Source organism: Conger conger, chromosome 4 (assembly GCF_963514075.1).
Source record: "Conger conger chromosome 4, fConCon1.1, whole genome shotgun sequence".
NCBI lineage: Eukaryota > Metazoa > Chordata > Actinopteri > Anguilliformes > Congridae > Conger > Conger conger.
The window spans coordinates 41325698-41342249 of record NC_083763.1 but is presented as its reverse complement, the minus strand read 5'-3'; the positions used below and the strand labels follow the sequence as shown (position 1 = coordinate 41342249).

Below are 16552 nucleotides of genomic sequence, written 5' to 3'. Positions count from 1 at the left end.
AATTTGTGTTAAATATTATTTGCTTTGTTATTTATGAATGTAATTACTTTTGTCTTCTGAAGTTTGCTCTGGGAAATAAGCCATATTTGAAAAGTAAACTGCAAATTGTTCTCTTTCTTTTCCTTTGACACTAAAACAGAAACATACTTGAATGTTCTCATTGCTTTAATAGCACCAGTTAGTTTTGCTCCATCTGTACAGAACTCTGTATGCATGCAACTTAACCAGACTCATAAATCTATAAGCTATTATTAACACAGAAGCTCCTATTTAAATATAAAATTAGCAAGATTTGAAATTATAAAGTAACACTACACTGTCATAGAATCTCAATCTTGGTCTCACAGTGGCTATTCTGAGGAATCTTTTGTGGAAACAGTTCAGTTCAATGCTGAAAAAAGAGACATTTTTAAAAAATCTAATCAACCAAACAAAATTCAGTAGCATTTTTATTTAATACAACAGCATAGCATTTTAATGAATATGAATGATTAATGAATTGCCTGATATTACTATAACATATTAATTGTAATTACTATGAGTGGTAATGCAGTATTACTTCATCTTTTGTAGGCAATGGGGACAATTTGGTTGAGAATATAGAACTGAGTTAGTTTTTCTTAAGGCTCCTATCTGGCATCTAATGACAATTGATAATTTGTTCTTTGGCGTTTGGAACACAATGCTTAATACCACTAACAGTGACATTATAGTTTTTGCATGCAATGAAAGGTATTTTAGATATTTTGAGAAGGCTAATTAGCTACTTGCTCTACATTGGCTGCCACTGGCCATTTTGGGGTTCATAGTCTAAAGCAAGAAAACACAATTTTAGTATACAGTATGTGTAACTTTTTCAAAAAGCCAATTTTGTTCAGTGCACTTTCTAAAAGTCATAACATGTATATTGTTCTGTTGGAAATGCTCTGAAAATAACTTGTGCATTAAGGCCACAGGAGAAGAGAGACCATATGGAAAAAATTATCTCCCCCATGCACGTTAATTGGTGCTCACACAGCCTGCCCACGGTTTCATCTTATGTGATGACATGCAGGGAATTGCCCACTAACTTTAAGGTGAGAGAAGCTGGATTTGTGAAATATTTCAATGAATGTTTCAAATCAAATATATTATTTTCTTTGAAATTTGAAATTCAATCATTTTTCATCTGCTTTTTGCCATAGTTTTGACAGTTAGTGTTAGCTAGTCAGCTTTTGTTGCACTAGCTAACATAAAAAATATTTGTGATATACTCTTTGCTGTATCATTCGCCAAGTGCAGGAGTTTGTGCAGCAATGTTCAGCTACCAGAGGTTGTATAAAGATATGGTACTCAATTATTTTTTTAGAAATTATATTTAATATTATTGCAATTTTGAACTATTTCCAATATCATAATGTAATCTGAGACCACTGCACACCAGGAAAGTACTGACACAATATACCTGAATAAACTAAGTTTAGATTGCCTTTAATTATGAAAATAATCTGTTAATATGTACAACCTCTGCAAGTGACATTGCTGTCCAAGCTCTGTTGGAGTCATTTACTGTAGTCACAGATATACCACCCAGGCCAATCGGAAATATACAGTAAAACTAAAGAGATATATAAAAAAGGGAATTATCCATTTAAATGAACTGTAATAACCCATGTGTTGTGTATCAGTGTGCTTAGACAGTCTATCAGTCTTTCTGCAATCACCGCTCACAGTGTCCATGACATTGCATCAGAGTGAACAGGTACCGTTGCTAAATGGGCCACATTTATATAGCGCTTTTTCCAGCAACTACATTAATGCCTCTCATTCACCCATTCACACACACTCACACACCAACGATAATAGGCAGCCATGCAAGGCACCAGCCAGCTTGTCGGGAGCAATTAGGGGTTCTTGCTCAAGAACACTTCAACACTTTAGCCCAGAAGGGCCAGGGATCGAACCTGCAACTCTTTGATTGCCAGACGACCACTCTACCTCATGAGCTAATGTCCTGAGCTCTAATAGGCTCTGCTTGGCCCAACATACTTTATTTGTATTTATTACTGTGAGCATGCTCAATTAATCAATCACTCACCATCCAACCAAAGCGCACCTTTTTAATTAAGCCACGCCGTGCGGCTCGGATGCTGACATATCATCAAAATCAAATCCTACACGCTTTTCTAATCTGGTTTTTCCTTGCCTCAAAGTGTACTTCTCCTCTCTCACGGGTGCAGAAGTAGGATGGTATGTTTGCAGAGGGTCTCTTCCTTCCTGTTTCACCAGTCACAAAAAGATTGGACCCCCCCACCATGGCTAGAAATTTTAATTTTCTGCATTCCTGTGGCTACTTTGCTTGAAACCAATAGCCTTGATCCTTCAATTTACTGTAAATGAGGCATAGTTAGGGAAGATGTCTATTGATCAAACCTATCGATCGAGTTTCTCCATTTAAAACAATAGTTTCTCTGTTATTGAGGTAGGAATGAAGAGGGGGGAGTAAATCTTTAACCTACTCCAGCTACTCCTTGATTGATCACTAGTGATATGACCGTCCCTGAGACAAAGGTTCAGGGGCCTGTCATTATCTGTGTTGAATAACTTAACTCGCTTGCTTTGCGGAGCGCTGCCTCTCGTTGATTTACAAGGCAGGTCCAGACGGGGTTTTGTACCGGTGGTTTCAGTGGCTCGGTGGCTTCTGGGGCATTGTGGCATTTGGCAGGGGTGTCAAACTACAGTCCTGGAGGGCCGCAGTGTCAGCCGGTTTTCAGTGTGTTTCAGCACATGCCTAAGGAGTCCACACACCTCGTTCTGAAGACCTTTGGCTGCTGATTGAATGCAAACCCCAAATGCCTGTAGACACTGTAGCCCTCTAGGACTTATCCCTGCTCTAACAGATTTTTCTGTAGTAATAATAATAATTATAATAATGTGTTATTTAGCTGATGCTCTTATCTGAAGCTGCTTAGAGTTGAATAGACTAAGTAGGGAACAATCCCCCTTGGAGCAGTGCAGGGGTAAGGGCCTTTCTCAAGGGCACAACAGCTGTGCGGATTGTGGCTACCGGGGTTTGATCCACCAACCTTCCGGGTCCCAGTCATGTACCTTAGCCACTAGGCTACAGTGCCCCTGTGGCAGCACTGTTGACCTCGGCCCTCAGCGGGAAACACCAAAAACATTCTCCTCACCTCAGAAAGGTGAGTCGGGTTAATAAACGGACTTGGGCTGCCAATGAAGACAGGTGACAATAATCCCAATAAGCAACGTGTCTGAAGGTCCTCTGCGAGACCAATTTCTCCCGGGCTCCATTTTTCAAAAGCTCATCAGGGTGAGCGACGACTGCCCTGAGGCCATGCGGTGGCCAGATTCCTTTCTCCCAGATTGCCCTGTCAGCGCACTTTATCCCACGATGTGCTGACCGCTACCCACCCACCCCCACCAACCAACCGCCCGACCACGACCGTATACTTACACAGAGGTTGGCAGAGATGGGAGAGGCACCAATGCCGGGGCCCTGCTCCGCTGGCGGCCGGTCCTGAGGACTTCTACGCAAAGCTACTCCAAAGGCGTACGCCAGGAGCGAGCCGCCGTGGCCTCTGATTGGACTTAACGTGACTGGCAAAAACGCTGTCTCCCCCCGGGCCCATTAATCCACCTGGTCCTTCGAGTGAGGGAGGTGACTGGGCGTGAAGATTAGAGAGCAGAGAGACCGCTTTGCACCTCAGTTGAGCTAGGTCGTCCTCTCTGTCTCCAAAATAAGGGGGCAAAAATTAATTTCCCAGAGATTAATGCGCAAGGTAACATTTTAGTGCTTGCACTCATCTCCTTGGGAATTGTGTGTGTTTGCGTGCTTGTGTGCATGCGTCAATGTTCTCAGGTTTATGTGTAGGTGTATGTGTTTTTGCATTGGTGTGGTACGCTTGTGCATGTGCATGTGTACATTTACGTGTGAGTGCATGTGTCTGTATGCCTCTGTGTGTTTGTGTGTGCACATGTGAGTGTGTGTGTGTGTGTGTGCTGAAGAGGGATGCAGAGTAGGTTTAATAAAAGGAGAGATTCCAGCGAGCTGAAGGCTCCCATCAATCACCTCTCTGCTTTGGAAGTGTAATCTGAGGGGATGAAGTTGAATGTGAGTTGAGACATCAGGCTTTTAATCTTTAAAGGGTAATGGACTCACTACTTTAGCTTCTGTGAGCTTTGTCTGATTTGAAACCGGCCATCAGCAAACAAGTCATAAGACCGGAAAACCTTCTTTCCACAGGAGTCTCAAAAATACTGCAAAAAGGTGACCCGTATGAACAAAGAAAACTAATATATACAGGTGTGGTTCAGTTACTGTAAGCCACTTAAATTGTGTTATATAGTGCATACAATATCATGAATTCTATGCGGATCAGTGATTCAACATTTCATAATTGCTCACAATTCACAATTATGAACACAGGACTCAAACAATGGCAAATGTTCAAATCCCCTTTGCTACTTTCAGGACAATGTACCATTTGTCTGAAGCTTTATAAAGAAACACTCATTAAACTTTTAATTTCTTTCTTAGTCATTTTTCCCCCGACATCTGGAAGTATTTCATTACCAGAGTACATCTTCCCAAAATGACCCTTTCCCCAGCTCCAAGATCCAGCCTGCTGCTTTATGCTTTGAGGGGGCTTCTAATGTTAATGAAATAAAGAACACAACAGATCCTTCTGAGACAGATTTACAGAGTTACATCCATCCAATTCAATTAGAAATTAAATTGACTAACGAAGCATAGCTCATTACGGGGCTCAATTACTCAGAACTGTCTTTTAACCAAAAATGTAGAAAATAAAAAATAATGGTCATACTTCAATAGTCCAGATTGTCAGGTGGAAATTGAATCGCACACCCCCCCCCCCCACCCAGACCCCCCCCCCCCCCCCCAGGTTCACTGTCATATATCCCCATCTCGATTTGCCCCTCCCTCCCCCACCTCATTTTATAGCAAACCATTTTTCATGGCTGTTCTTTTTATGGTTTATGTGTGGGTTTTGTTTAATTTCTATCGCGTCATCTGCAGCCATGCTTGTTCCTGCCTTTTGCACTTAGCCTCTAGGATATCCCCCCCCCCCGCCCAATACCCACAACCCCGACCACTCCTCTGGCCACAGGTCCTGTCAGTACATGGCAAGGCTTCTGATCAACTTATGCAAATGTTGTTAAAATATGCATCAGCTTTCGTCTCCCATACGAGTGCAGCAACATTCATGCACAAACAAAAGGGGTCGGGACAAACAAACATTAGTTAGGAATTCCTTCTCTGGACCCAAGACTTCAGGCATTATTTGCCAGTCCGTTTGCCTTTTTTTATTGCCTTTTTGTCTGCATGGTTCTTTGTCTCTGAGGGAAGTGTTTTTATGGTTGTTTCCATGTTTGCACTGTCCCAACCCCCCGCAACACCAATCTGGAACAGGGGCATTCTGCTTGCGCGTATGTGCTGCACATGTCTTATGCGGCCTTTATGATGCTGCAAAATGGCTGTTGAAACCGCTGTAATTGCCTTTCTCTGTTTCTGGAGCAATTGTGAAAATGAGAGATTCATTGACTGTCCCATTTTTTTAATTGAAATTGAAATTTGTAAATAAATATATTACATCATGTAAAATGGATCATATAAAATATATTTGAAAATATCGAAAACACATTTCAGGGAGAGAGAAGCTTCGGCTTCAGGCATAATATTATGTTGATTCACAAAAAAATATTATGTAGCACACAAAAATCTTGGATGATAACCAATATATATTGTGGAGCTGCTAACTTTATGGGTTTGAAAATATACAGAACAAAATTTGGTGTATGTAATAAACAAATGTAGAAAATGTATTTGGGTTAACTGAACACTCATTAATAATGATTGTGTGAAGATAAATGGTGCCCTACTTTCTGCATCTTGAATTTTAAATAATCCCAATAGGCTGCTTCTGTGCTTATTGATTGATTGGAATGGGCCCTAAAGGTCATATTCATAAAACATTAGAGTGTCATTATCACACTGCTGTCTGTGACTGTTAACCAGTAGTTAATGGGGTGGGTGCTGGATGTTCCATATTGTATTTGCAGACTGTGGCATGGGATGTAACATTGCTCCATTTTCACACAATTTCCTTTTTTACATTTTAGCTTTTTTATCTACCCTCTATGCTCATGTGGTCAGAGGTCAGGTGCGCTATGCATTTAGCTATACAGTGACCACTTTATTTGGTAATTCTTAGACTTATTTTTAGAGGTATTAGTCTTCTGCTGCTATAGACCATCCATTCCAGATTCGACATGTGTATTCAGAAATGCTTTTCTGCATACCACTGTTGTAACGCGTGGTTATTTGAGTAACTGTCACCTTCCTGTCAGCTTGAACCATAGCCCCTGAACTATTGCTAGACTTTACAGAATTGATATTAAAATCAATTTATTTTATGTTTGACGATAAATACTATACGCAAATACAAGGGACAGCTCTGGAGTCGGCAATCTATACATGGGGCAATGGGAGGAACTGGGAGAACAATATAGCTGCTAGCCCCATTTTGAAACATCACCTTTTGGAAGAGGTATATACATGCTTGTCTTTACAGGTACCAAAACTGAATTATTCAAATTTTAAGGCCCATTTAAATAATACCCATCCTTCTTGAAATTTACCATGGCACATCACCAAAATTTGATTTACTGGATTCAAATTACTGGGACAATTCGATTAACTGATCACTGTGAACGATACTGGTATCTGATCTATATGAAAAACTATATAAAAGAAAATGGCCAGTATGGATTGCATGTTGCCAGCAACATACGTCAGACGGCAACAAAGGCCACACCAATTGGATGTGCCCAATGCTTTTATTTTAGTTAGTTAGTAAGCTGACAACGCGACCAAACTTAAAGATAACAGACAGACCAGCGTTAGTTAAAAATAATAATAAAGCTTACCTCACTCATAGTTGCAACTGTTTAAATGCTGCACTGAACCTCTTCATAAGTCTGTCTTTCCATTCTTTTCCAGAAAACTTTGCTGTAAATGTCAGCTGAATTAGCTGTACTCACTGAAAATGTCCTTCAGCATTGAACGATGTTGTACTTCAGTGATGCCAGATGTACAATAATTGTTGTATTTGTACGATAGTTTAGCCCTTTGTATGATGTACAATCAATAATTCTGAAAACCCCTATATGTACGATAATTTTTAGATTTCAGGTTTTTTTTTCTCATAATAGCGAACCAGCCAGATTATTCATTTTACATTATCTTTGCCAATAATGTATTTGGGAAAACTGACCCTGGATCTGCGATAAATTCTCCAATCTTACATCTTGTAAGTTGTGAGTGATCCAATTATAGAACCCTACCTTGAAATGTTACATGGCATGCTGCCAAATATCAATAAAGGTATCTCACATTTGTAATGGATGTAAAGTAATGGATGACTCAAACAATGATACTAAGAAACACAATAAGGTAGCGTGGAGGGGGGGGGGGGGGGGGGCAAAACAACATTGAGCACAACTTTAATGTAGTGCATGGGAATCAGACCCCATTTTCAAAGAATGGCTCTTTGTGACGTTTCGTTTGACACAATATCCAGTCGTAAAATAAAAAAATAAATACAAGGGAGTTTAGTGCCTGTGTCCCTTGTGAGGATACCTAGCTGCAACAGGACTGTATGATATAAAAATGCTCTTTAGGAGAACAAATATTACATTTACATTACATTACATTAATGGCATTTGGCAGATGCTTTTATCCAAAGTGACTTACAGTTGATTAGACTAAGTAGGAGACAATTCTCCCCTGTAGCACTTCACCTTGCTCAAGGGCCCAACAGCTGTGCAGATCTTATTGTGGCTACACCGGGGATTGAACCACCAACCTTGCAGGTCCCAGTCATGTACCTTAACCACTACGCTACAGGCCGGTCCAAAACCTGTACACCAGCTTGTTAATGCAAATATTTAATCTGCCAATCATGTGGCAGCAACTAAATGTATTAAAGCATGCAGACATGGTCAAGAGGCTCAGCTATTTTTCAGACTAATATCAGAAGGGGGAGGAAATGTGATCTAAGTGACTTTGACCATGGAATGATTGTTGGTGCCAGACAGGGTGGTTTGAGTATCTCAGAAACTGCTGATCTCCTGGGATTTTCATGCACAACAGTCTATAGAGTTTGCAGAGAATGGTGCGAAAAACAGCAGCAGCAGTTCTGCAGGCAGAAATGTGTTGTTAATGTGAGAAGTCAGAGGAGAAGTGCCAGACTGGTCAAAAGTGACAGTAACGCAAATAACCACACATTACAACAGTGGTATGCAGAAGAGCATCGCTGAACACACAATGCATCAAACCTGTGAGTGGATAGGCTACAGCAGCAGAAGATAAATAAGTAAAAAAATAAGTCTAATAAATACAGAATAGTGCTCAGTGACTGTATATTTCTTATTAAATTAATGTTTGATTTTGGTTGGTTTCATTGAAGCATGATTGCAGTGTATTTCACATGTTGGTATTTTGAGTTTATTTCAATCATGATATTGTTTTTGTTTTTTTGTGCATTGCCATTTAGGGGTGCTAATAATTCTGGAGGCGACTATGTTTTAGTAACAAATATTTTCCACACGTCTTATAAATTTGGTTGTTACACTGCTTGAGGAAGATCCTAAGTGAATTGTTTGTTTAATATGAATGCTGCCAGCAAACCCCAAAATGAGTAGTCCATTGCCTTTTGCCAGTTTCTCTATGAAGTCATTGATTATGAAGCACACAAAGCTTGTACTCATGTACAACTATTCTATGTGAAGTAAAGCTGTAGGATCACTGATTAGTTGTTCTTATACCACTGTGGAATCTGATCATCTCAATAACGATTTTCTTTCACAGTCACATGTGTTCTGAAAGAGCTTACACATGGTCCCCAGTCTGCCTGCTGATGAAATAGACTATTATCTGATTCTTTTTACTGAACCATTTTAGTCCTTTTCAATTTGTTTGATGTAAATACCAGACTGCTTTCTCTGCAGATAAAAATATAATATATACCGTGGTCACAATGGTTTGTCTCAATAATGCTGCTTTTCTGTCCAATCTCGGAGCGTATGATTGAATTTTTCTTGTGGATAGAGTAACCTTTTTGTAATGCTTTTAACCTCGATTGAGGCACCTTGGTCCTGATAAAGGCATTGCTTAAGCATAAATATGATTGAAGGTAGACAGAACATGGAGTGGAAAAATGCATGCATCTTCTATCCATCAATTCTTCCTTTCTGGATATTGCCATTGAAACTTTTAACAGAGGGTACCTACTATTTTTGATTATGTCGGACTTCTTAGGCATGGCCACTTTCATATCTCCGATTTTACAGTTTTATGCTTTATCCACACAATGTGCAAGCATAAAACTTTATTTGTATGGAAACATATTCACTTGTAAAAGCATTTACCTTGGACATTCTCTTCATGATTCTGGCGATATTCAAGAAATATGTTCCCGTTAACAAAGGCATCTTTCCTCACCTTGTAACTCTTCATGTACAAAAGAACAAGCTAAATTATTTCCAGAAACATTCATTTTTCTTGTGCATTGAAACTTTTGAAAGCTATAGTACAGAAGAGAGTGGGAGTGTTTTACAATTAGATTCAATACAGTCACCTTTTAATGAAATTGTCAGAAAGACAAAAAATAGCAATGTAATGGGACTGATACAGATCTTTTCAGAAACACTCAATTCTGTTGACGTTCAATGAACTCAGTGGATAATATATTCTCAACATAATATGGGACTACTTAGTGATTTGAAGTGCTGCAATATCTTGTTGCACTCCTCCAATGAACAGTCATCTAATTCACATTCTCATAATCTCAACAAAGCCATTTTTACTTTAAAGCTGATCTGTTATATTCCATTGATACTTTTGAACTTTGACCTTTCTGTGAAAGAGTGTCCATTTCATATTTTGTTACAAGATAATAATCTGCATGATCAAACCCATATGGCTGTGGTGCATTTTGTTTCATTTGGGAGAGAGAATGGATACATTTCCATTTACAGTTGTTCACAGAAATACATCTTGGTTTTTAGTGAAGTCAATTTGGAAACGACTGAGACATTGGTGGCTGTGATCAGTGTCACATCTCATATATTTAAACTTATAACTTATGAGATGCCAGAAATACTATGCATACCTACCATGACAGCTATCCGTTTTGAGGTGTCGCACATAAAAAAGACTCTGGCCTTCTGTTTGGTGATATGACATCTGATTGGACAGGGAAGGGCAAACAACTGGAAACTGAGATAGACAGGATTAGCCATCCTAATGGACCGAAGTTCCCAGTGACCCTTTGAGTAGACCACAATTTAGAGTTTGTGTAAATACCACCTGGTATACTCAAAACAGAGGGCCTTTTACAACCAATTGCTTCCCCTGTCATTAACAGCCACTGCCGTGAGTGAAAAGGCCAGTTGCAAAAACAGTGTGGTACAGTTTCAGAGCATGGCACTATTTGATAACCTCTCATGTCCATAAAGCACTAGTGGATTTGCTGCAATTCCTGATAGCTGTGTATGGGACCTATGGTGTTTACCCTTGTGCACAGTTCTCAAGATACAATAATAGACAACATGCCCTTTGACAAGATAATGCTGTGGGGCACAAGTTGCAGCTCCACGCCAGTAGTGCAGTTATGTTCTGGTCCAGGGCGAGGCACAGAGAACCCGGGAGAGTGTCTTTCGGCTTGTTCTGTTTGGACAGGTTGCGACCATGTGGAGGAGCTCTGCTGATATCCGAGACCATAGATAAACAGGGCGGTGGGGCCAAACGGGAGAGTAATGTGGGAGAATAAGTCTTTCAGGAAGACTGAAGCAGAGGATACAGGGCATGTTCTTTAGAAAGCCTTAATCTGTTTGTTTTACAGATAGAGCCCATTCAAATTCATCCTGCTAGCTTTGATGCATACAGTTTGGGGAGCTTTGGGGGAAGTCCTTTCTTGATTTATGTCAGCTGTGATCGTTTGGGCTTTTTGTAGGCTTCAGAGAAATAGGAATGCTGGAAGGAAAGAGCAGTTTGGATGGGTCACTGTCTAAATATAACAACTTGACTGAAAGGTGTAGAAGTGTAGCTTGTGCTGTAGTTATACCGCATTTAAGATGATGCAAACCAACTCTGAACTGGGTGTGAGACAGAAAGGCCCTGTTACAGTTTAAATCATTACTGGCAGCGCTGCATATGGAGAGATGCTCTATCAGCTTCCACTGGTCTTCCACATAAATTAATTAGAGCTACTCATGAAGTAAAAAAGGCGAAAGTTCAGAATCTGGTTTGGATGAATTGTTTTAATTCCTCAGTACTCACTGACACGGCCATTACTCGCAGCAGAACGAGCACAGACAGAAACGGTTAAGTAATGAAGATGGATGCATCCTGTTATCAGGCAGCCATTTACAGGGGCTTGATGTAACCTTAAACATTGCAGATAGCTCAGTGGCACTTGCCACAATGAATCTAATTAATGAATAACAGCCTTGAGAGAAAATGAGGCAGTGTGCATTTGTAGATGATTTCTGGAAACCAATTAAATCCTGTTCGAATATCACACTGAAATTGTTTAGTTTCTCCCTTGAGAGGCAAACAGCAGAGGGTTTTTTATTACATTGTATCATTGTGTTTGGGCAGGAAGGGAGCATACCCCCCTCCTCCCCCCATCTGTCCAGGTGCAGAGCATTCCAGGTTGAGAGGTCACAAAGGTCAATCTTGACTCTTAGCCCAACATGGGCTCTGGACACACCTGTTCAATACTTTGTGAATGATAGCTGTCCGTTGGCTCAGATTATTGTATCATTTCCTGTTCCAAAAATTATTGTGCACTATTTGAAACGGTCTTCAGCAGGAGTTCTGCAATTAAAGCAGTGCTCATAATGGCCCCTGCATCAGGTCCCAGGGTAAGAGCGAAACAGTGGCGGGTGAAACCAGTTGTGAATAATTGTGGAACCGCTGCATTGTACCTTGTCACAATGTAAGGTGGCTCTAGAATCATCTAGAAAGCCCAAACATCATTGAAAAGATCAAAGGGATCTACATTATCTTTCCCTTGTGCCAACATTTTTATCAGATCTATGACAATGGGGTGCCGATTGTCACTTTGTGACTAAGCTGATAGGAAGACGACGTAGGACCATCAAAAACACACCAAAGGTATTTGATGGACAGCCTGAAGGTTTATATGCAAAAATGTAAAAGAGAAGCCATGCTTGTCTTTGTTTGTAAAGAGGGCTCAGGTCATGCTAGTGCCAGGGGCAATGGCTGCATAGCCCACGTCTGGGAGGAGAGGCAGGATCAGGTGCAAGTCATGATAGATATTTATTCTAATAACATTAACTTTGTTTGTTTTTCATTAGGAGTACAAGTTGAGCTTATTTGGTTCCCTGAAGTTTTGTTACAGTGAAAATACAGGTCAGTGTCAGAAGCAGAATATGTTGGAAAGCGCTCAATGTAGTGCTTACTGTATAGATTGGCTGAAATTTGGCTTTTTAGGATTGAATATTTTTGTAATTTTTGTAATCAAACAATTCATACATGGTCAAAGTGCAGACTCAGAGCTTTTATTAAAGGGTATTTTATACATTTTGGTTTCACCATGTAGTAATTACAGCACTTTTTGTCTCCCATTTCAATGTTTGAGACAAATGAACATAATGTCAAATAATAGAGATATGGTTGTGTTTGGTTGCATATACTTTGTATGCCATGACTTCCTGATGTCTGTGACCCATCAACATCATCAGAGTCTGGATATCTTATTTTCAGGTTAACGGTAGTGTACATTCTAGTTCCAGATATTTTGGTAATGCTGAATGTGGGTTTTAATCAAATTGCCTCTGCAAACATGAAGATTAGCTACAGGTGTTTATCTTACAGAGGGAGAATGTAGGATTACTATACCATACACAGAAGTTAACCATACCCAGTCTTAAATTATACATTTCATCTGTGTTCAATGGAGTGTGCTTTATTTGTAATACTGTATGTTTCAACCTATTCTGCTGCCCACTTGCACGAACCTCTTGGGTTGTACAGCTTTTCACAGCTTTAACTTTTTGGGTTTTGAATTCTAAAGAAACATTTGAATGAGAGATGTAGGTGGTGAAATTATGAGATGAGACTATTTAAATTCAATCCAATGTCCATTGTATTCCATTCCATACAGACAGTGACAAGTCTCATTGGGGGGTTATTTTTATATACTGGATATACGGGAAGTGCTGAAGTTATACAAACCACCTACATTTCACAGCCTGTTGCCATGGCTATGAAGGAGTAAGAAAGCTGTTTTCGCACTGTTGACGTCTTTTAAGACCCTCCCCTGGGCTGTACTGTCACCTCTATATTCTTTGTGACAACTCCCCGGTGTTGCTTCATCATGCCTGGGGGGTAACTGAACACGTTCATTTCCTGTCTGCTCCGTGGGTGGCAAACATGGCCGCCGTTTCAAGAACGAGTTTTATCCCAGAGTAAACACAAGCGCAACTGTAAAAGCAGCCTTTTATTCTCCCCTATTGAAAAGCCATTTCCCGCCATGTGTTTCTTTCCACAGTACCAGCTTCTGAGACGCCCGCCGTGGAGGTCGGTGGTGTGCCAGTGGCAGACCTGGCTAGTTCTGGCTGTCAGTGTGGGCCTGCTGGGCCTTGTCCCTTATGTGGTGTTCCGGATGATGACAGCCTTCCATAACCCTCCGCCACACTCCTTGTTCAAGGCGGCCGCAGTCTGCTTCGGCCTGCTCACCGAGACCCTCCTGATAAAGTGAGTATTGTCAGGCATTTTGTCATCAATTAACTCTTTTACGTCAAAACACCTGGTAGCGACACCCTGGAGATTCGCTCAACCTGTTGGGGCCTCGGAAATTAATTTCGGAGTCACGACTTTGGGGTTGCTAGGGGCGCTCACATCTGCGCTTGTCTAATTGCCGAGATGTCGTTAAGCACATGGCCCCTGTCTGAGTCTTCGGATTCGTGGCTTGTCACTGTCGTTCCTGAGAAGTGGAGACAAGTTGAGGTGGTAATGTGAAAAGTTCAACATTATTCTCTGATGTTGTTGAAATTTCTTTATCAATCTATTGCTCCCTGCCAAACCATGAAACACCCAGCTCTACTCCCGCAGCAGTTAATGAAGTAAAAATAAATTGATATTGAGGGATGAGAGCAATATGAGGAAAGCTGAGCTTTGACACTCTGCAGCACCAGATGGCTCCGCAGTTTGTGTGAGTATTTGTTTATACAGAACTCTGCTGTCTCGAATCTTCACAGGAGCTTGATTAAGCTGAATTAAATTTGATTAGATCCCCCCCCCCCCCCGCCATGTTGATGTTTCAGTCATCTAAACCCAACTTCCCCCTTTCTATCTGCTAACAAATACATTTGGGGGGAGGGTAATGAAAGCACTGTAGGCAATAGAAAAGCTTCTTCCCCCCTCATTTACACAAAGAAACGAAACCCAGTTTGAATCAATTATAATTTGAGCTGGTCCTGCCTCGCTAATGTTTGTGTTGATCAAGGGTTCCCCATTAAGGCAGTAAGAGCAGAGGGGTGATTTCACTCTCTTTACTTTAGGATTTCAGTGGCAATCAGTAGGCTGATGGAGGATACGCATGTGGGAAGATTTTTTTTCTTCAATTCAATTTAAATTATGCAGTGACTGAAGTGGCCATTTTCCGTTTAACGTGCCTTACCCTACAGGATCCGGTCCTCCAAGAGTTCTTATCTCACAATCCGTGATGCATTTCGACCAGTAGCTTTGAGACGTACAGTACACAAATGTGTGGATATATAAAATGCCTAAAATGGTTTCTTGATTGAAAGAGGTGTGTGCAGTATTGGAATAATCAATCATGGGTAAAATTAAATGCTCCATCGATTTTTTCCCTTTTTGTTGACTGAAGTAATTCAATGCCTGTCACTTACAAGGATAAGTAATTATTTTTCTTTTTTTTTCAGTGGATAGGATAAGGCAATTAAATGGATGTTAACTTATAAAAGGAGATTTTCGATGAATGAATGTGATGCTGTCAAAGTGGGCATTTGCTTACTTATATCAGTATACTCATTCTATTCTTGACATATGATACAAATATAATGTACAGTGATAAGTATGTATGTGTGTGTCATATCTCTGTACACGTCATCTCTCTGCGGTCTGATTAGTCATTTCATTTGGCGTACAGTATCCTTCTCACTCAGCGCAGAAGTGAATTCTCCAGATTTTCCCCTGTAGATTCCAGGGGGGAGGGGGGCGCTGTCAATCAATATACACCCAGTGGGGTGAACACACCTGGGAGAGTGTGGGTGTCCTGGGTGGGACCATGCTGAAGTCTGCAGCCATGCATAGCTCAGTGTCTAATGAGTAGACCGTGCCCATAATGAGGGAGAAAGTTGCTAAATTAAAACACCCATAATATGCAATTAAATGCCTCAGCGCCTGGTTTAAGATGGTCGTTGTTCATTCCTTGTGCATAATAATAACTCAATCTGGCCACCAGGAAAGCCCAAACCAGAAGAGGCCATGTGAATCATTCTGAATTGTATCTACATCTGAAGAAATTCATTTAAATGCAGCCAAAAAAAAATGAAGCTGTAGATTCTTGTTTTATAACAGTCCTTACCATTGGTCCAGGCTTTGGATTGAAAGAGTCAAACCGTATTCTTGCCTTGTGTGCCAGATAATATTTCTCCACTTCCTTTCGACTTACAGTTGATTAGACTCAACGACAATTCTGGCCTTGCTCAAGGACCCAACAGCTGTGCGGATCTTATGGTGGCTACACCAGGGCTTTACCCGCTAACCTGCTGGGTCCCAGTCATGTGCCTTAGCCACCAGGCTACAGGCTACCCATGCAGTCCTGTACAGTATGTGGGACAGAACGTAAACATGCAGTTTTAAGACAACAGCCTGCATGAACTAGGATCTATGGTGAATTAAATGTAAGGTTGCTGGAATTTTGCATTTGGGTTGACTGAATAGAATAATAACCTTTACAAGAACAATAGGCTTCTGGTAATTGTTAAGCCTGGAAGCCAAATTACAGCAATACAGCTCAAGCGCAAAATGATAATTGCACTTTTTGCATACTATACAAATTCAAGCTCTCACCCTACTCCTCTGTCAATATAGCAGCAAGGCAATTTAATTGGTTGCGGTACTAAAAGGTCACACAGTATGTTCTTTCCTTTTTTGTGTTTGTTTGTTAGTTTTTATCTTGGGGCAGCTTGCCTTATTGTGTGAATAGACCTGCGCTGTCAAGGCTACTCAAACCACTTTGACCTGACCTTCAGGGCAATATCTGCAGACCTGTTTCCTGATATCAAAGCAACATTTGTGTACCACTTAGTGACTTTGTGCATCTTCCATCTTTGTACATTATTTATAAATAATCTTTCCAAAATGTCAGTACCCTCACAGACAACTTTCTCATGGTGGATCACTGTAACACATTATTACATTTTGCAAAGGGCTAACTGTTCTTTGAATCCACTGTTTGTGATTCATACAGTG

General features: G+C 40.6%; 1 protein-coding gene across 1 annotated transcript in view; it reads left to right on the top strand.

The window, feature by feature from the left end:
- Window positions 1-16552, top strand: part of LOC133125843 (uncharacterized) — a 156849-nt gene that overhangs the window by 125472 nt on the left and 14825 nt on the right. Inside the window, exon 4 of the mRNA XM_061237524.1 lies at window positions 13602-13807. Within this exon, the coding sequence (XP_061093508.1) occupies window positions 13602-13807 (206 nt within the window). The remainder of the gene's footprint in view (window positions 1-13601; window positions 13808-16552) is intronic.